The sequence below is a fragment of the Theropithecus gelada genome, chromosome 11, assembly GCF_003255815.1.
Source record: "Theropithecus gelada isolate Dixy chromosome 11, Tgel_1.0, whole genome shotgun sequence".
NCBI classification, from domain to species: Eukaryota; Metazoa; Chordata; class Mammalia; order Primates; family Cercopithecidae; genus Theropithecus; species Theropithecus gelada.
In genome coordinates, this window is record NC_037679.1 from 29,627,742 (window position 1) to 29,648,130 (window position 20,389).

General features: G+C 38.5%; 1 protein-coding gene and 1 pseudogene across 5 annotated transcripts in view; one reads left to right on the forward strand and one right to left on the reverse strand.

Annotated features, from left to right (window-relative positions):
- Positions 1 to 20,389, reverse strand: part of PTPRR (protein tyrosine phosphatase, receptor type R) — a 285,083-nt gene that overhangs the window by 21,247 nt on the left and 243,447 nt on the right. For all 4 annotated transcript variants that reach the window (XM_025403508.1, XM_025403509.1, XM_025403510.1 and 1 more), the window contains 2 exons: positions 3,341 to 3,451; positions 1,849 to 2,006 (listed from right to left, as the gene is read on the reverse strand). In XM_025403508.1, the coding sequence (XP_025259293.1) occupies positions 1,849 to 2,006; positions 3,341 to 3,451 (269 nt within the window). The remainder of the gene's footprint in view (positions 1 to 1,848; positions 2,007 to 3,340; positions 3,452 to 20,389) is intronic.
- LOC112635393 lies at positions 13,309 to 14,375 on the forward strand (annotated as a pseudogene). Its single transcript, XR_003121903.1, has one exon. The product of XR_003121903.1 is annotated as a fumarylacetoacetate hydrolase domain-containing protein 2B pseudogene (transcript).

Below are 20,389 nucleotides of genomic sequence, written 5' to 3' on the forward strand. Positions count from 1 at the left end.
TTTAGTAGAGAGGGGATTTCATCATATTGGCCAGGCTGGTCTTGAACTCCTGACCTCAAGTGATCCGCCGGCCTCGGCCTCCCAAAGTGCTGGGATTACGAGTGTGAGCTACCGCACCTGGCCCATTGACAAACTTTGAGCAGAGACTCCATGTAAGGTAAGACAGAGAAGGGCACAGGTAGGCCATGGTGGCGGTGAGAGCATGGGGGAGTGTGGTATGTGTGTGCATTTTACCAGCTACTTCTAAAATACATGGATGAGGTCAGAAGGGCTTGAACTATGGTGGCTGGACAGGAAATGGTGATTATGGGAGAAGCTTTGAAGGGAAAGCCCATCTAGTGACTGATTAGATACTGAGGTTGGAGTTAAAAGAAGGGCCAGAGATAACTGTCAACATGGGATGCTGAGTGACTGGAAAAAAGATAGTCTCATTCTCAGAAATAGTAATCAGGAGGGGAGCTGGTTTTATAGGGGAAGTGACTAGTTCATTTTAGATATCCTGAGTGTTTAATGACTTTGGGTGGGGGACAGTTCCAGCCCTAAAGCGTAGTTGAGTTAGGCTGTTTTTTTGTTTTTGTTTTTTTGGCTCCAAGTTAAGTTTAGGATAAAGCCAGTGTTATCTACCTTCGGATAAACAGACACATATTAAACTTTACTCTTAATTAAACCACACAATCTCAAAAATGGAGGCTAAAATTATACTCTAAAATAATATATTAAATATATCATCAAAAGCTGACTTAAGAGACCTATGCGGTTAAACAAAGCAACACAAATTATTTTGAGAAAGCATGAAGAATAAATGGCTGGCTGGGCTTGGTAGCTCGCACTTGTAATCCCAGCACTTTGGAAGGCCAAGGCAGGTGGATCACGTTTGAAGTCAGGAGTTCGAGACCAGCCTGGCCAGCATGGTGAAATCCCCGTCTCTACTAAAAATACAAAAATTAGCCAGGCATGGTGGCGCACGTCTGTAGTTCCAGCTACTTCAGAGGCTGAGGCAGGGGAATCACTTGAGCCCAGGAGGCGGAGTTGCAGTGAGCCGAGATCGTGCCACTGCACTCCAGCCTGCAATGGAGTGAGACTCTGTCTCAAAATAAATAAATAAATAAATAGTTGTTCATATAAATTACTTTAAAAACACTCGCTTCAGTTTGGTTACATTAAAAGGAAAACAAGGGGAAGGAGGTATCAGTTCTAGGAGGAGAGCTTTGAACTAGAAATTAGGGACGGGAACCAGCACAGACCCTGCTGCTGTTGTTGGCCTGGCCTCTAGCGCTCCATGTTCTGGTAACAGCACTTTGTTTTCCTTTGGTGAACTACCATTTGCTCAATTCTCATTTCATAAATTTATTTCAACCTGTTTTTCCGGAGATAACTCTTAAAATAATTGACTGGTTTTCACCAAACTTGAAATAGTAATAAATGTTACCAAGATACAAACCAAGCAGAGTTCACTTGTCATTTGAAACAACAAAAAAGTCACTGATAACTTCAAAGAATGCATCTTAATTCCTAGTGTGTACAAGACTGATGAGACTAAATGAATCAATATAAGTTTCAAAGCGGATAACTGCTGAATAAGGTCTCCTGTTCACTGAGCCATTTATTTCGAACTTGTATTTCGCCTACTGTGTAACTGTTGTTTGCCAAAAATGACCTAAAAGCATGACCTCACTTCTGTCAGCATAATCTTGATTAAGACTCAAATATAAGGGACTTAACCAGTTTCAATAAATATTTAATTTGCCAACAAAGTCACATCTGGGAAGCAAAACCCACTTGTACCTGCTCTATGACTTTACAAAGAATGGGCCATTGCTTAGACAGAAAGGACCATTCACGTCTTACCTGCAGTGGACAACCACAGGCCCTCGGCCCTGGGAAGCAAGTCTGTCTTCTTCCACATCCAGCATGAGCTGTAGGAGGGGCTGGGCACTGTCTGGAGTCTTGTGATCAGGCCATGAGGTGTACCAGTAATGCTTCACATGTTGGGTGTGGCTTCCTTGCTGAAAATAGCAACAGCCACCAAATGCCTCATTCACTTGTGGAACTAAAAGTCATCCAAACCACAATACTGAATGCCTTTTTATCACCCCCATCTTGCTGGCAATTTATTTCTAGGTGGGAAAAACATTTAGAAGATTTTTGAAGAGTGCCCTTTTACTTTGAGAAGACTTTACTGTCAGTATTCAGTTCACAAAGTGAGAAAGTCTTACTTTTGTTGAGATTTATATCTCTACCTATAGCTATAATATAGATCATAAATGTAACATATGCTAAACATATATTTATAATTTGTTATAATAAACAAGATGGTAAGTGAAAATGTAGCCGAGAAAGAATGAGATATATTTTATTTCCTGCTCTATGAGCATTCCTGACAAGTTATTATAAACATATTAATCAATAGAATACTTAATTTCATATCAGTCATGGTAATACTTCTACACTCATCCCAAACTCCAGTATTTAATAGAGTGAGGAATCACAGCAATAAAGAAGCTACATGAGATCCCTCTATTGGAAACACTTTGGGCGAGGGCCCACACACATCATCTCGAAACCCAGCACGGGTGAGGGTGCGGCATGAACCCGGCACTCCAGAACATGTGTTGAAAAACAGGTTTTGGTAAATGCCTTATTTCACACTTCCCAATAAAAGCCACCACTGTAGCTCTGCCCTGTTTTCTTCCTCTTTGTGATGATTCTGTCTCAGCAGTGAGGTTGCAGATAAGATCAAAATTTTTGGGTGATTATTCTCCAGAAGCAAAAATAATACCATGGCAACATTTTTCAGCATCTGCTGCCCATGAGTTAAATAAGATAGTTTTCCTATGACATAATCTCGTCTGGGGAAAGTCCCTATAAATTACTGTAACTCCATGCTTCTGAAGATCTCATCAACACTTCAGGCTTGTCTTGCTTCCCACTGCCACCCACAACTGCAGATTTTCTCTTTCACAGCTTCCAGGCCTTACTTAAAGCTGCTTAGACCAAAATGACGCTAAAAAAATCATGGTAAAGTCTCCAGCACAGCCTTTAGTTAAAAACTTTCAAAAGGTTAAATCAGAGATATTTTATTAATGCAAATTAGAGGATCACAACACCCTACATAATGAATTTTCTTAATGTCTACTTACATTGATTTAATTATACTGCATATTAATAGTAGTTGACAAAAAATACATGAGGGAATGATTATAGTTTCTCTTTGATTTTAACATTATTTAATGTGCTTAAATTGCATTTGTAGTACTTGTTAAGATAAACAATTTCAAAGTAGAAATGTAATCCTCCAACATCATCTACTTTGTAGATGGCTATAGCTGTATAATCTTACCTTTAAGACAAGGTTTCGAATGGTGTAGTTATCACATTCATTTACACTGATAACCAGAACCTCAACTTTCCCATATATCCCTCTCTTTTCTGGCCAGTATAGCACACATTTCTGGAGGAGGGGAAAGAGAATACAGCAAATGTTAATGGCTTTTATTGGCCTTGGAGTACTTTTCATTCAAGCATCTCAAGAGTTTTATATCATTAATTTTAAGATATCAAATTTCAATTTTTATAGTTTTGTAAATATACTAAAACCATTGAATTTTAAATCTTAAACAGCTAGATTTTATGGTATGTAAATTATACCTCAACAGTTTTTTTTAAAGTATCAATTTTATATGTGCCTATTAAACACTGTCACTGCTGACTCCATACAAAAAATAAAGGCCCAATTACCCAAAACTCCTCAGAGAAATTAGGAACTAATTAAGAACTAAGTTAAGAAATTTAAGAATTAAGAAATTAAGATCCAAATATTAGAATTTATCATGTGCTGACTAGAAATAAAAAGAATGTTTTCCCACAATAATTGAGTAAAGTTACATTTTCCTGCTTCAACAAACTGATGTCTAATGAGAATATCTAATATGTTAGATGGCATACAACCAAGTTTCCCTTATGTGTAAGGCCGATGTAATGATCATTAATATAACTCTGGTATTATATTTTCCCGGACAACAACAGTTTTTTTCACTTTTATGGAACTAATTTACAAAAATTATGTTAAAAATATTTTTGTAACAGGTCGTCCTGAGGAGCTTTAAGAGAGTGATAATAATTATACTGCAAGCAAGGCAACATAGCATGGTGGTTAAGGTGCAGACTTTGAACTCAGAGCCTGGGTCCAAATTTTGGTTCTACCATTCATTACCTGTGAATCCACGAACAAGATACTTAACTTAACCCCTTTGGTTATAGTTTCTTTATTATTGGTTATCTGGAAAGTACTTAGGATAAAGCCAGGCATAGAATAAGCACTTAAAACATGCTACTATTATTGTTGCTATTTTAAAACTACTGGGTGATAGATTTTTGGCCCAAAGTGATTAGATCTTCATGCATTAAATATCATTTTGGTATTATTATAGCCACTCTTATTAAATAAAAATTGCAAAATGAGATTCAAGCATACGTATAATCTCATATTATTTTGCTTTTTGAACAACTGCAAAATAACTGTTTTTTACCATGAATTTTCATGATAAAGAATGTAAAATGACAAATGTTGATGTTTTATTTTGAGTGCTCTTAGAAGCAATGTTAATTTTACAAATGTTTAAATAGCACTTATTTTCTCCCAACCATACACACATTTACAAAGAAATTCTTTCATTTGTTGCCTTCAATCAGGACCTTTTAATACCCAGGACACTTGTTTCTTCACATCTTTGTCAAAGGCATATGAATACACTTGATAAAAATTTAAATACTTACAGATTTAAAAGAGCAGCAAAAGACTCACAAAATTACAGAACAAAGGAAAAGACACATAAAGTATCAGAAACACACCTCCAGGCCTCTATTATGCTAAGTACCACTACTCTACAAGCTAGCACAGCGAAGGGAGTCACTTCACCTAGCAGAATCTGTTTCTTTCATCCATTACAATAAAAACACATCTACATCCTCTACATTTTGACCCTTTTTCCAAATGAAGTCAATTGTTTCAGCTTTATTTACCTGCCACCCAAGACTCTCAGGCTATCAGACCAAAAGACTTACTCTGACTGACTTAATGTTAACATTAAGAGAAGAAGCCTTTTTAAAGTAGAGCAACTCATTTCTCTCGAAATCTACGAGTTGCCAAGTGTTTAAAATTTTCCCGCTTTGTTAAAGGTAATCATACTAACCAATTTGCCTGGTTTCTTTCAATGAAGCATCAATTATTTCGCTGTAAGACCCGAGCTATTGTGTATCTTAAAACCCATGCCTCCTGATGAGTCCAAGAAGAATGACAAAGAATCTTGAAAAAGGTATTGAACAAAGAAAGAGGCATTCATTCAGTAGTCCAGCAGTCTGGCGTACGTGCCCCATTGTCCACGATCAGACCTGAGCCGCAGGCCCCTCTTTAGGAAGGTGGCTCTTAAAACCACTAAGAAAAGCTGCAAGGCAGGAGCTTGCCGCCTGCCCCCTGACTCTTAATACTTGAACAGGTTTCTGCACCTACTTGATAAATGGAAATGCTGCTCGCTTCTCTCCCAAGCTTGCCAGGGCCCTCTTGAATGTTTTTCTTGACTCGTTACCAAAAAAGCAATTGGCAGTCAGCTCCCAGTAGACAATGCAATGTGACTTGTTCATTCAAACAACCCTTAATTAGCATCCCATCTCCTTTCTGAGATACAATAGCTTATTTTTACACACTGAATATATTTTTCCCCCATTTAGATGACAGTAGAAAAAGAGACCAGATAAGTGTGGGTACTTTTGAATATGAGGTGGGAGAGAGCTGCAAATGCAGTCGTTTCTAAGAGTACAAGTTCACGTTCAAATTATTTTCCCGCACAGCTTTTTAGGGTTTCTTTATTGTGGTGCTAACAATGAGATAAAAGAGGCAGAAAAGGCAAGGAAGAAAAATGCTGTCTTACAGACAATACTGTGAAACCACACTAATTGTAGGTAATTCAAAATAGCATGCTATTTAGCAGAATATACCCCCAAATCATCACTATTCTTTTGCTAACTAGGCTTATCCTTTCAGTAAAATCATCTATTAATTCTAAGAATCCATAATTTGGAAGGAAAAAAACAGGTTTCCAGAGGACCGTGTCTCTTGTGCAAGCAAGTTATTATCAAACCCTGACTGAAAAGATTCTGGACATTAACCAGTTCTTTGTAATTGGTGGTTTATAGCAAAAGCAGGATATAACACAAAGCAATGCAAATTCTTTGGGGTTTTTTTTGTTGTCTTTTTTTTTTTTTTGTGATGGAGTCCCATTCTGTCACTCAGGTTGGAGTGCAGTGGCACAATGTCAGCTTACTGCAACCTCCACCTCCCGGGTTCAAGCAATTCTCCTGCCTCAGCCTCCCAAGTAGCTGGGATTACAGGTGTGCACCACCATGCCTGGCTAATTTTTGTATTTTTAGTAGAGACGGGATTTTCACCATGTTGGCCAGGCTGGTCTGGAACGCCTGACCTCAGGTGATCTGCACACCTCGGCCTTCCAAAGTGCTGGGATTACAGGCGTGAGCCACTGCGCCTGGTCACGAGCTCACATTTTTATGATCTTTTTTTCTTCCCTTGATTCTCCTTCTGCCCCCACCAAGTGAGGGCTATTTGAGGAGGAGGTCTAGCTAGTTGTTTAGTTGCCAGAAAAAAAAATCTATTTTTAAGTTATTTTCCTTTTAGCTTCTGTATATTTCAATATCAGAGATATTGCTCTATAAGCTAAAGATCTGTATCATCACACAGAATGTGGCTCTAAGTAAATAAAATCTTCACACTTAGCTTCATTTGGGTTGAGAGGGATAGAATGGGTCATGAGAGGGATAGAATGGGTCAGACTGTCTAAAATTATTATTACCATAGCTACTTTTATTCCTGGTACTCCGATGGAATATTACTGACATAGGCTCAGAGATTTAAGTACCTTCACCAACATCGTATCATTTAGCCCCTTCCACAATCCTTTGAAGTAGGTAGGGTGGGTAGCAGGTATTATTATTATTTACATTATTTTTCAGCTGAGGACATGAAGGCTCAGGTGTTTTGGTAGGGGAAAATTGCCTTGCAGGGCTAGAATTTTCCAAGAAAATATCACTTTATGAATGAAACTTTCCATCTTTGATTTCCACGCCGACTCTTAACCAACCCTACTTAACCACAGCATTGACCAATGACCTCCGTTCCCTCTGTCAAATATGTTGATGCACATGCAACCTTGCATAGTCTTGGTTCACTCTCTTACTGAGCTCGATACTTTCATTACCATCTTTTGATCTCTATGTTCCTCAAGTTGTTTTTATACCAAAACCCCTTTATGGCAGGTGTACTCATTATTGAAGTCCAGTAACTTAATTACATATTATAGAAATCAATAAAATATGAGGGTTAAAAGAGAAAAAACTTTTATGAGATAATTGTATAAGTTGAATAAGTTTTTCACTGGTGAAAAAAGTAAACCAGTAAAGAAAACTACAGTCAAATCAGGGACAGGTGAGACAATGATAGAAGTTTGTCTCTAAGTTAAAAAATCTAAATAGAAAGCTGCATTTATATTGTTTCATAGGCTTTTCTATTTTCTCTTTCATTTTAAATAAACTAAAATGGAAAATTTTGATAATATATAAATGATGTGATTGACATAAACTATATGATCTAGAACTCCATCTTCAGACCAACACTCATAAAAGACTGAACCCCATAATAAACAAACACATTTGAATATGAACAAATGTACATGTTTTCAGACAAATTTTTTTTTAATGATTCTCACATGGACCATTTTTGATTAACTGCATTTTTTTAATTTTTTGAGACGGAGTCTCGCTCTGTTGCCCAGGCTAGAGTGCAGTAACATGATCTCCGTTCACTGCAAGCTCCACCTTCCGGGTTCATGCCATTCTCTTGCCTCAGCCTCCTGAGTAGCTGGGACTACAGGTGCCTGCCACCACGCCAGGCTAATTTTTTGTATTTTTAAGTAGAGATGGAGTTTTACCATGTTAGCCAGGATGGTCTTGATCTCCTGACGTCGTGATCCTCCCGCCTCAGCCTCCCAAAGTGCTGGGATTACAGGCGTGAGCCACCGTGCCCAGCTGATTAACTGTGTTAAACAAGAGGGCTTCTAGCTCTAGTTGAAAGTAAAGCAGGCTAATGCAGTTTGAATATAACATTGTGGATTAAACATTAAGGTGCCAAGTTAGATTTGGAATATAAGCATGCCTGGAAGGACAGAAGAGTAATTTTGTTCGGGTGCAATCAGCGTCTGAATTTCTAGCCACCCTTAATTGCTTGGGTAGCATAACCATCAAACTCCTGGTCACCCATGAAATGAAATTAGGCTGCCTGCCACTACTGGACAGTGGTGGTCAGGTTGCCTCTCCACCAACACGATGGCCCTAAGTCAGAGGCTAAGTGGCCTTGGTCATGCTTGTGGTGGCTTTGGTCTCTTTGCTCCCGGTTGAATGGATTCGTGTTTCATAAGCAACATCCTGCATGAGATCCTAATTTATCTTGTGACTCCAATGTATGCTCATGAATACGGTTGTCCAGTCACAGCATTCATAATATCTAATTCTGATCCTCTAAAGGAAAGCTGAATACCAAAAAGGGACTCTCTTCCACTTGCTTGCTAGGTTGGACTCCCACAATAATACCTTCTCTGACCTTGTTTGGATAGACACTCTGGTTATGGGACTTGGTTTGCTCGTTTTCATTCATTAATTCAAAGTATGAATCCTTTAGTCTACTCCACAGTGACCTGCAAATTGAGGATGACTTCCCCATCATAATCCTAGTCCACACTTTCAAATTGTCCACTAGTTTAAATAAACAGATTCAACATTTTTAAAGAACCTGATCAAAACGTGTTGCCTATCTCCTCTTCCTAAAGAGAATGGTTAAAGATTTCTAACTTGAATGTAAGCAATCATACACACCACTCTCGGGATGCAGTCACTTCTTGCACTGTAGATTATTCTTTCCCACCGTAAGTGGATTCGAGGGAGCAGCATAGTGTAATGGTGAGGAGGAGGAAGAGGAGGAGAAGGAGGATAAAGAGGAGGAGGAGGAGGAGGAGGAGGAAGAGCAGGAGGAGGAGGAGGAGGAGGAGCAGCAGCAGCAGCAGCAGCTTGGGAGTTTGCTGTTTGACTTTGAGCAAGTTGCCTTCCTGTGCCTCAGTGTTCTCATTTATAATGGGGTTTACAAATACGTTTACTATAAGGATTAATTTTCAAGCACACTGTTACTGCTCCATAAACATTTGTTCTTCCGAAGATCCAACAGTCCAATTTCTACGCTTTCCACGTATATTTGTTGAACCTTCTAGATTACCTAACTTTTACTCTAATTTTTTTAGCTAATTATAAATGATAGAGAAGATATATTTTCATTTTATGCATTTAGAATATAACATGGCATAATTAACATTTTCTTATTAGTATCTTACCAGAATAATTTATTATCTCCTCAAACAGTTTAATAAAGTCCACTTTATTTTAAAATAGAATTTTCATATCTATTGAGTAGCCAATTTCTCTGTCTGAATGAATGCACATCTGATTTTATAATGAAATTTAAGGCAATGTACGCCATTAATGTATACACTTACTATGTACCCACAAAATTAAAAATAAAAATTTAAATAAAGAAACTCTTTTTTTAAAGGCAAACATGGGTTATGCTTAGTCAATATTTATATTTCCAAAAACCTTTCTTGAAATGTATTTAATTAATCAAAGACATATATGGTACCTGCAGTTTGACTTAATGAGGTCTTTACTTATCTTCTTAAGGTTTTTGTGGCCATTAAATTGGAAACAATTTAAGTACCTATCAGTAAGGAAATGATTGCACTTTAGCACATCCACACCATGAAATTCTAGTAATTTAAAATAACATTTTGATGACTTATTAATGACGTAGAGAATACTCATAATGTTAAAAGCAGAATAGGCTGGGCACGGTGGCTCAAGCCTGTAATCCCAGCACTTTGGGAGGCCGAGACGGGCGGATCACGAGGTCAGGAGATAGAGACCATCCTGGTTAACACGGTGAAACCCCATCTCTACTAAAAAATACAAAAAATTAGCCAGGCGAGGTGGCGGGCGCCTGTAGTCCCAGCTACTCAGGAAGCTGAGGCAGGAGAATGGCGTGAACCCGGGAGGCGGAGCTTGCAGTGAGCTGAGATCGGCCACTGCACTCCAGCCTGGGTGACAGAGTGAGACTCCGTCTCAAAAAAAAAAAAAAAAAAAAAAAAAAAAAAAAAAAGCAGAATATACAACATAATACAATACCCTCTTTTATTATCTTTACACCAATGCTGTACCTTCTCATGACTTCAACCACCACCTGTCTGATCTCTATCTCTCACCTGTACATTTCTCCAGAGTACCCTTATTTCTAACTGCTTAATAGACTTAAAAGACTTTACCAGCCAGAAGTCTCCAAGATTATCAAACTTAACACATTGAGGATGAAACTGATATCACATCCACTCAGCCTCCCAAACCAGAAATCCTGAAGTCAAGCTCTCTCTTACTCCAATTCGATGAGAAACTAAGCACTGTGGCTTCTACTGCTGGAACGCCTAAATATATCTTCCAAAGTTATTATATATATATATATTTATATATATACACACAAGCTATGTGTGCATATATGAGATATATATATACACACAAAGTATATACACAAGCTATGTGTATATATATGAGCTATATATAAATACACACACAAAGCTATATATATATAGCATATATATACACACACACACACATATATATATACACAAGCTTGCACACTGTCACCCAGGCTGGAGTGCAGTGGCACGATCATAGCTTACTGCATCCTCAAACTCCTGGGCTCAAGCAATCCTGTGATCTCTGCCTTCCAAGTAGCTGGGGCTACAGGTGAGCACCACCATGCCTGGCTTGTTTATGTATTCCTATCATGGCAATGGATAATTAAAAAAAAATTCGTTTGTAGAGACAAGATATCCTTATGTTGCCCAGACTTGTCTCGAATTTCTGGCCTCAAGCGATCCTTTTGCCTTGGTTTTCTGAAGTGCTGGGATGACAATGGAACAACTTTTAAATGTCTCCCCCTTGGGTACCTACTCACTCTTCAGACCCATAGGCATCATATGAACTTTCTGGCCACACATGTGTAATTAAAATGAACATTTTCTGTAATTTTAGCAGATAGAAAAAGGAAGAGAATGAAAGAAGGAAAAAGTTAATATATGGCCCCTTATGTGGCTTTTTCAGATTAAACTGTTTGCAAAGTTCTGAATAAGTCAATGGGCAAAATGGGGCTTAGAGTACTTAAGTCATGTAGTTTAACTCAGATGAAAGATGGATGTAAATGTGGAGAAAGAGTACAGCTGTGTTAAATTGAGAGCAATGTGTTAGGCCAAATTATCCAGTAATTCCTTGACTTCATGAAAGATACATTCAGGGTCTTATTGCTCTCCGGGACCAAAAGTGGGTTGCTTGCCTTCTAATGTCTTAATTCCTTATTTGGCCCCTTATAATGCTGGGACAATGATTAAGTGCCTGGACTTTGGAATTAAGCCTGGATTGAAATGTGGACTCCATTACTCACTAACTTTGAGGCTTTCATTCTCTCTGAGCTTCGGTTTTCTCACTTATAATATAGGAATAGTAAAACCTTTGTAGAGTTAGAGTGAAATAAACTGAATTTATGTATGTTCTAATTGTGCTTAGCACATATATTCAATAAATGGCAGTGGCTAGAAAATATCTTCCACTGTGTATGTAATATGGTCAACATGTATCCCTATTCCCTTCTTTTCTGAACGGGGAGAGTAGTGCAATAAGTAACATCCAGTAGTATGGGGACTTTGTTTCCCTGGAAGTGTGCAAAAACTACTTGCCATTTTGGATTGCTCTTCCAGTTCCAGCTTTATAGATGTAAGCTACTGTGTCTTCTCTAGTAATGGAATTTGAACACTGTCATTTCGATGTTTCTTTCTCTGAAGAGGAATTCCCTTTTTTTTCTTGAGATTTATCTAAATGAAGGAACTCAAACTTACCAGCAATAAAATCTCTCTAATTGCAACTTAACTGGTTTTTTTTTTCAGCTATGTATTTTTTCATTTTTAATTTATTTTCATTTTATAAACATTGAGGTCATGAGAATACTGGAGTTATTTAATAAGAGATGGCAATTATTCATTTATTTATTTGCTCAGAAAGTAGAAAGTTTCATGAAACTTTAAAGCCTGGGAATTTCTAAAGATAACTCCATCTCCATATGTTTTTTGGAGGAAATGATTTTTGTCTTTTCCAAACAATGACACTTAACACAATAGAAAGTTGGCACATTTTTGGTAAACAGAATTTTCCTGGTAGTGTGAAGTCTACTGTGTATTTCTTTTTTTTTTTTTTTTGAGATGGAGTCTCGCTCTGTCGCCCAGGCTGGAGTGCAGTGGCCGGATCTCAGCTCACTGCAAGCTCCACCTCCCAGGTTCACGCCATTCTCCTGCCTCAGCCTCCCGAGTAGCTGGGACTACAGGCGCCCGCCACCGCTCCCGGCTAATTTTTGTATTTTTTTAGTAGAGACAGGATTTCACATGTTAGCCAGGATGGTCTCTATCTCCTGACCTCGTGATCCGCCCGTCTTGGCCTCCCAAAGTGCTGGGATTACAGGCTTGAGCCACCGCGCCCGGCCTACTGTGTATTTCTTTTGTGCCAGACTTCTCAGTATCATTTTGATCTGTAAAACATCAACGTTTCCTGTATTGTATTATATTTAAATCTTTGGAGAGTCTAGACACAAAGAAATTTTTATTTTAAAGAGTAATGAATAATAAAAAACCACAAAATCTTTATTGTAATATTTGGGATTATGATTGGCTGCAGGGAAAAAAAGCACAAAGCAGATGACACATAGAAGACATATAACATAAATGTTTGACTTTGATATCTCCAGAAGGTATATCTCAGACATTAAAAAAGACAGGAGGCTAAAAATTGTAACACACAAACAAAAATCATTTCTCTAATTTTTGAATTATGTGTCCAAAGAAAAAAATTAAAACTTCAACCACCCACTGGTGTGAGAATTGTTAAAAAAAAAAATTCTAGCTTTCCACAGATCCATTTGGCTCTCCTGTAAAGACTGAAATCTGAGAATGTTAACAACAGGTTATCTCTGAGGACAATTATTGCACCTGAGAAGGAAAGAAAAAGATATGCTTTATTCCATTGCAGACACTGAATGGAGAGCTCTGAGCATCATAGGTAAACCAACTCTGTATCACTTTGAAATACATATTTGAGGCTGCTGCATGCAGCTCTCCCGATAGCCATGGTCATTAGTGCCAATGCTCAGGCGCCTGCTGCCCTTGACCTCCGGCCCCCCAAGCCCTAACCCAGCACAGGAGGACCAGCCACTGCCGCCAGGCTCTGATGCTGGTCTCTGGTAGAAGAAGGTTGCTCACAGCTCTGCTGCAGGCTCAGAAGTGGCCCTTTCAACCCTCCAGAGACATAAGACTAGTGCAGTTCCAGGCACCCCACCTGGTGGGGCCTCACTTTGGCCTGGAGACGGGGAATGGTGGAGGGGTTATCAACCGCAATGCCTTTGACTCTATGCTCCCTAAGATGATGACACAGTTCCTAGAGCAGGGAGAGGCCACCCTCTCAGTGGCAAGAAGAGCCTTGGGTACCCAGTTGCCAGTCCTATCATGGTTGGAAGTAACCTTCCTGGCTCCAGCCACGTGGCCAGATAAGGTGCTTTGTGTGGGCATGAATTATGTGGACCACTGCAAAGAACAGAACATGCCTGTGCCCATGGAACCCATTATCTTCAGCAAGTTTGCCAACTCCATCGTGGAGTCCTATGATGAGATGGTCCTCCCACTGGAGAGCCAGGACGTAGACTGGGAAGTGGAGTGGCCGTGGTCACTGGAAAGAAAGGCAAGTACGTCAAGGCCACAGATGCCATGGCCCATGTGGCTGGCTTCACTATGGCTAATGACGTGAGTGCTCATGACTGGCAAATGAGACATAAGGGGAAACAGTGGCTGCTGGGAAAAACCTTCGACACCTTCTGCCCTCTGGGCCCGGCCTTGGTAACCAAGGACAGTGTAGCAGATCCACATAACTTAAAGATCTGCTGCCAAGTGAACGGGGAAGTGGTCCAGAGCAGCAACACCAACCAGATGGTGGTTAAGACAGAGGAGCTGACAGCCTGGGTCTCCCAGTTTGTCACCTTTTACCCAGGGGATGTCATCCTGACTGGGACCTCCCCAGGTGTCGTTGTATTCAGGAAATCTCCTGTCCTTCTCAAGAAGGGGGATAAAGTCCAGTGTGAGACTGAAGAACTAGGTGTCATCATCAGCTAGGTGGTGTGATGGCTCCTCCACAGTCCCCGGTCATAGGATGAGGGCATCTGCTCCCACTCACCCTAGCCCAGGGAAAGGTCAAATGCCAGGTGTGGGCAGGTGTCAGCCTCGCAAGCCTCCTCTTCTAGGTAGAAGGGAGGACAGAGCTCTCTTCAATAAATTCACTGGGCCAAAGCAAGAAAAAAAAAAAGAGAGAGAGAAATATGTATTTGACTTCTACAGCAGTTCTGGTGCAATGACATCCTTGGTGTTGGAGGAAAAGGTTGAGAGCGACTGCCTGATGGGGTTTGGCATATTAATAATTGCTCACATCATCCCTATTGGATTTCTTTAAAATATGCCACATATTACACACCCTCTAGGATATGCCTTCTGCCTAACCAGCAATCTTAGTTTCTGTCCTGATAAAACCCTGATTCAAGAATGAGGTAAAGCACTAAAGGCACATTCCTGACTTTTTCTATAAGAGTGAACACAGATAAACATACATTACAAGATTCAAAGATTGAAATGCTCAAAAGAACAAAAACCATAATGTATCTTACACAGTTATTACAATCTATTCTGTAATCCTTGTGAGATAGTGTTTCACATATCATTTGCGAAGTGTTTTTTTTTTTTTTTTTTTTTTTTTTTGAGACGGAGTCTCGCTCTGTCGCCCAGGCTGGAGTGCAGTGGCCTGATCTCAGCTCACTGCAAGCTCCGCCTCCCGGGTTCCCGCCATTCTCCTGCCTCAGCCTCCCAAGTAGCTGGGACTACAGGCGCCCACAACCGCACCCGGCTAATTTTTTGTATTTTTAGTAGAGACGGGGTTTCACCGTGGTCTCGATCTCCTGACCTTGTGATCCGCCCGCCTCGGCCTCCCAAAGTGCTGGGATTACAGGCGTTAGCCACCGCGCCCGGCCTGCGAAGTGTTAATCCTTAGTACATATGCAACACTAAATTGCATGTAATAAGTAAGTAATTTTTCTGGGGAAAATATTATTTAATTGTTTTAAAACATTTACATACCTATATTTACAAATAGTTTCCTAAATTATGGTGCTATGTTGATTTTATAAGATTTTATTTGTAATGGAAGAAGAAATAGAAATAATAATAAGAAATTTGTAAGGGCATGAAAGCACTTTGAAATAATATTTATTTTACGACAATTTACTCAGAACATTCAAACCAAAGTGGGCAGGGGGTAAGGCATTTTGTTCAGATCTAAGAAATGGTGCTAAATATTGCATGAGGTTGTTTGTAGTGTCCTCTTTTATTTAAATCTCTGCTTTAATTATAGTCATTTTTAATTTTTTTTGCATTTCCTTTAATTCTGCTAGTTTCGCCTATTTTATTAGACTTCAAAAAAATTGGCTTTCGTTTACATCAATCCTTTTTTTTTTTTTTTTTTTTTTTTAAAGACAGGGTCTCATTTTGTTGGCCAGGCTGAAGTGCAGAGTAGCCCAATCATAGCTCACCGCAACCTCAATCTTTTGGGCTCCAGGGATCCTTTTGCCTCAGCCTTCTGAGTAGCTAAGACAACAGGTGTGCACCACCATGCCTGGCTAATTTTTAACTTTTTTGTTGAGATGTTAAGTCTCATTACATTGTCTAGGCTAGTCTCAAACTCCTGGCCTCAAGCAATCCTCCTGCCTCAGACTCCCAAAGTGCTGGGATTACAGACATGAGCCACCATGCCTGGCCTCATCAATCCTTTTATCTTTGTTTTATGTTTAATTAACATTTATTCTTCATTATTCCTTCCTTTTTTCTTTCCTGTTCATTTCATAGTTCTTTTACTAACTTAAGTCTGTTGCTTAGATAACAAATTCTTTTATAATATCATATTCATGCCTATAAACTTCCTTCTATGAGCATTTTTAGCAGCATCTCACAAGATTTGATGTTTAGGATTTTCGTCATCCCTGAATTGTAGGTAATTTACATTTTTATCATAAATTCATTTTCATCCATGAATTGTGTGTTAAAACTTTTTTAAGTGTCAAAGTGTTTTTTTAACCTTATCTTTCTGCTTTTTATTTCTAACTTAACGCACTGTAATCAAAGCATTTATAGTTATTCTTAGAAATCTGCCAAGACTTGCTATATAGTCATAGTTGATCACTTTTCACAAAATCTCATGCTTTAAAAATTTATATTACGAGACTATTGATTGGAAGGTTCTACATATCTTTATTAAACTAAGCTTGCTAATTTGAATAAAGGTTATGTATAAACTTTTTCTATATTTTTATTAATTTTTTGTCTGCTTAATAAATACTAACGTCTTATTTTTGTTGGGTTTTCTCCCACTATGATGGTGATTTATCAATTCCTTCTTACCTCTGCCCATTAATGCTTCATATATTTGGGGGGAGGTTATGTACGGTATGCATTTATATATGTAGACTCTTATTTGTGAATTTCACATTTTAGTATTATAGATTGACATTCCTTATCTCTAGTAAGCTCTCTGATAATGATTGTTTTGATTTGAAAGTCATTTTGGTCTGACATTCTTTATCTCTGGTAACCACTCTAGTAATTATTCTTTTGAGAATATTCTTTTGAGAATTATTGAGAGTCAGTTATATCTGACTTTTGATTAGTATTAGTTTGGTGTATTTTTTTCCATCCTTTCCATTTTAACATTTCTGTGTCCTCTTGTAGGCAGCATTTATCTGAATTTATTTATTTTATCAGTTTGGTAATCTCTGATATTTAATTTGCAAGTTATTTGTTTATATTTAGTAGGATTTGGATTTTTTTCTATCTCCCAATTAGGTAAAAGTTTATCCTGATTTTTCTATGTTACCTTTTGTTTTCTCTTTTATTTTAGTTTATTTTCGAAATTCTGTCTTTTCCCTCTTCTACCAGATTGGAAATTACACATTCAAATTCCATCCTTTTAGTGGCTAATCTTAAAATTTTAACATGCATATTTACCTAAAAGTCTAACTTTGGCTTATATTTCTGTTTTCATGAGTAACACAAAAATATTTTAACTTTCCTCATCTCAAATTTTAAATACTATCATTATCCAGTATTTTAGTTTCACCCTCATATTTTACTTTCTTTGCTCATTATTATTTCTTTTCTGGATTGAATCTTCTTCAAGTATTTTCTTTCAGTTCTTTGTAGGTAATATTCTATTGATTTTTGGCTTCTAGTTTTGCTATAGAAAAGCCTTTTTTTTTTTTTTTTTTTTTTTTGGTTAGTTACTCTGGTGGGATATTACTTTCTTTGGTGCTTTTTCAGCTCCAGAGATGTGTCTAGCTGTGAATTTACGTTTACCTATTCAGCCTAGGATTTATTCTGCTTTTTAGATCTTAGAGCTCGTTTTCCATTAGTTTTGGAAAATCCCTAGCTATTATATCTTCAAATATTACTTCTTTTCTCATATCCTCTTCTTTCTCCTTCTAAAACACCTGTTACAGTATATTGGATATCAAATCTATCCTCTATGTCTCTTAAATATTCTTTCATATTTTTGATCATTTTGATCTTCTAGGTATTTTCCTTAGCTTTATATTTGAATCCATTAATTATTCATTTAACTGTGTCTTGTTTGTTGCTAAACCTATCTAATAAGATTTTTTAGGCCGGGCGCGGTGGCTCAAGCCTGTAATCCCAGCACTTTGGGAGGCCGAGACGGGCGGATCACGAGGTCAGGAGATCGAGACCATCCTGGCTAACACGGTGAAACCCCGTCTCTACTAAAAAATACAAAAAACTAGCCAGGCGAGGTGGCGGGCGCCTGTAGTCCCAGCTACTCCGGAGGCTGAGGCAGGAGAATGGCGTGAACCCGGGAGGCGGAGCTTGCAGTGAGCCGAGATCCGGCCACTGCACTCCAGCCTGGGTGACAGAGCGAGACTCCGTCTCAAAAAAAAAAAAAAAAAAAAAAAAAAAGATTTTTTAAAATTTTAATGTCTTTATAATGTTTATTTCTAGTACTTGTTGGTTGGTTTAAAATCTTCATAGTTTTAAAAATTATTATTATTATTATACTTTAAGTTCTAGGGTATATGTGCACAATATGTAAGTTTGTTACATATGTATACATATGCCATGTTGGTGTGCTGCACCCGTTAACTCGTCATTTACATTAGGTATATCTCCTAATGCTATCCCTCCCCCATCCCCCACCCCACAACAGGCCCCAGTGTGTGATGTTCCCCACCCTGTATCCAAGTGTTCTCATTGTTCAATTCCCACCTATGAGTGAGAACATGTGGCGCTTGGTTTTCTGTCTTTACGATAGTTTGCTCAGAATGATGGTTTCCAGCTTCATCCAAGTCCCTACAAAGGACATGAACTCATCCTTTTTTATGCTGCATAGTATTCCATGGTGTATATGTGCCACATTTTCTTAATCTAGTCTATCACTGATGGACATTTGGGTTGGTTCCAAGTCTTTGCTATTGTGGATAGTGCTGCAATAAACATACGTGTGAATGTATCTTTAGAGCAGCACGATTTATAATCCTTTGGGTATATGCCCAGTAATGGGATGGCTGGGTCAAATGGTATTTCTAGTCCTAGATCACTGTGGAATCACCACACTGTTTTCTACGATGGTTGAACGAATTTACAGTCCCACCAACAGTGTAAAAGCGTTCCTATTTCTCCATATCCTCTCCAGCACCTGTTGTTTCCTGACTTATTATAAATGATTGCCATTCTAACTGGTGTGAGATGGTATCTCATTGTGGTTTTGATTTGCATTTCTTTGATGACCAGTGATGATGAGCATTTGTTCATGTGCCTGTTGCCTCCATAAATGTCTTCTTTTGAGAACTGTCTGTTCATATCCTTTGCCCACTTTTTGATGGGGTCGTTTGATTCTTGTAAATTCATTAAAGTTCTTTGTAGATTCTGGATATTAGCCCTTTGTCAGATGGGTAGACTGTTAAAATTTTCTCCCATTCTGTAGGTTGCCTGTTCACTCTGATGGTAGTTTCTTTTGCTGTGCAGAAGCTCTTTAGTTTGATTAGACCCCATTTGTCAATTTTGGCATTTGTTGCCATTGCTTTTGGTGTTTTAGTCATGAAGTCCTTGCCCATGCCTATGGCCTGAATGGTATTGCCTAGGTTTTCTTCCAGGGTTTTTATGGTTTTAGGTCTAACATTTAAGTCTTTAATCCATCTTGAATCAATTTTTGTATAAGGTGTAAGGAAGGGATCCAGTTTCAGCTTTCTACATATGGCTAGCCAGTTTTCTCAGCACCATTTATTAAATAGGGAATCCTTTCCCCATTTCTTGTTTTTGTCAGGTTTGTCAAAGATCAGATGGTTGTAGATGTTTGATATTATTTCTGAGGGCTCTATTCTGTTCCATTGGTCTATATCTCTGTTTTGGTACCAGTACTATGCTGTTTTGGTTACTGTAGCCTTGTAGTATAGTTTGAAGTCAGGTAGCGTGATGCCTCCAGCTTTGTTCTTTTGGCGTAGGATTGTCTTGGCAAGACAGGCCCCTTTTTGGTTCCATATGAACCTCTAAAGTAGTTTTTTTCCGATTCTGTGAAGAAAGTCATTGGTAGCTTGATGGGGATGGCACTAAATCTATAAATTACCTTGGGCAGTACGGCCATTTTCACAATATTGATTCTTCCTGTCCATGATCATGGAATGTTCTTCCATTTGTTTGTGTCCTCTTTTATTTTGTTGAGCAGTGGTTTGTAGTTCTCCTTGAAGAGGTCCTTCACATCCCTTGTAAGTTTGATTCCTAGGTATTTTATTCTCTTTGAAGCAATTATGAATGTGAGTTCACTCATGATTTGGCTCTCTGTTTGTCTGTTATTGGTGTATAGGAATGCTTGTGATTTTTGCACATTGATTTTGTATCCTGAGACTTTGCTGAAGTTGCTTATCAGCTTAAGGAGATTTTGGGCTGAGATGATGGGGTTTTCTAAATATACAGTCATGTCATCTGCAAACAGGGACAATTTGACTTTCTCTTTTCCTAATTGAATACCCTTTATTTCTTTCTCTTGCCTGATTGCCCCAGCCAGAACTCCCAAAACTATGTTGAATAGAAGT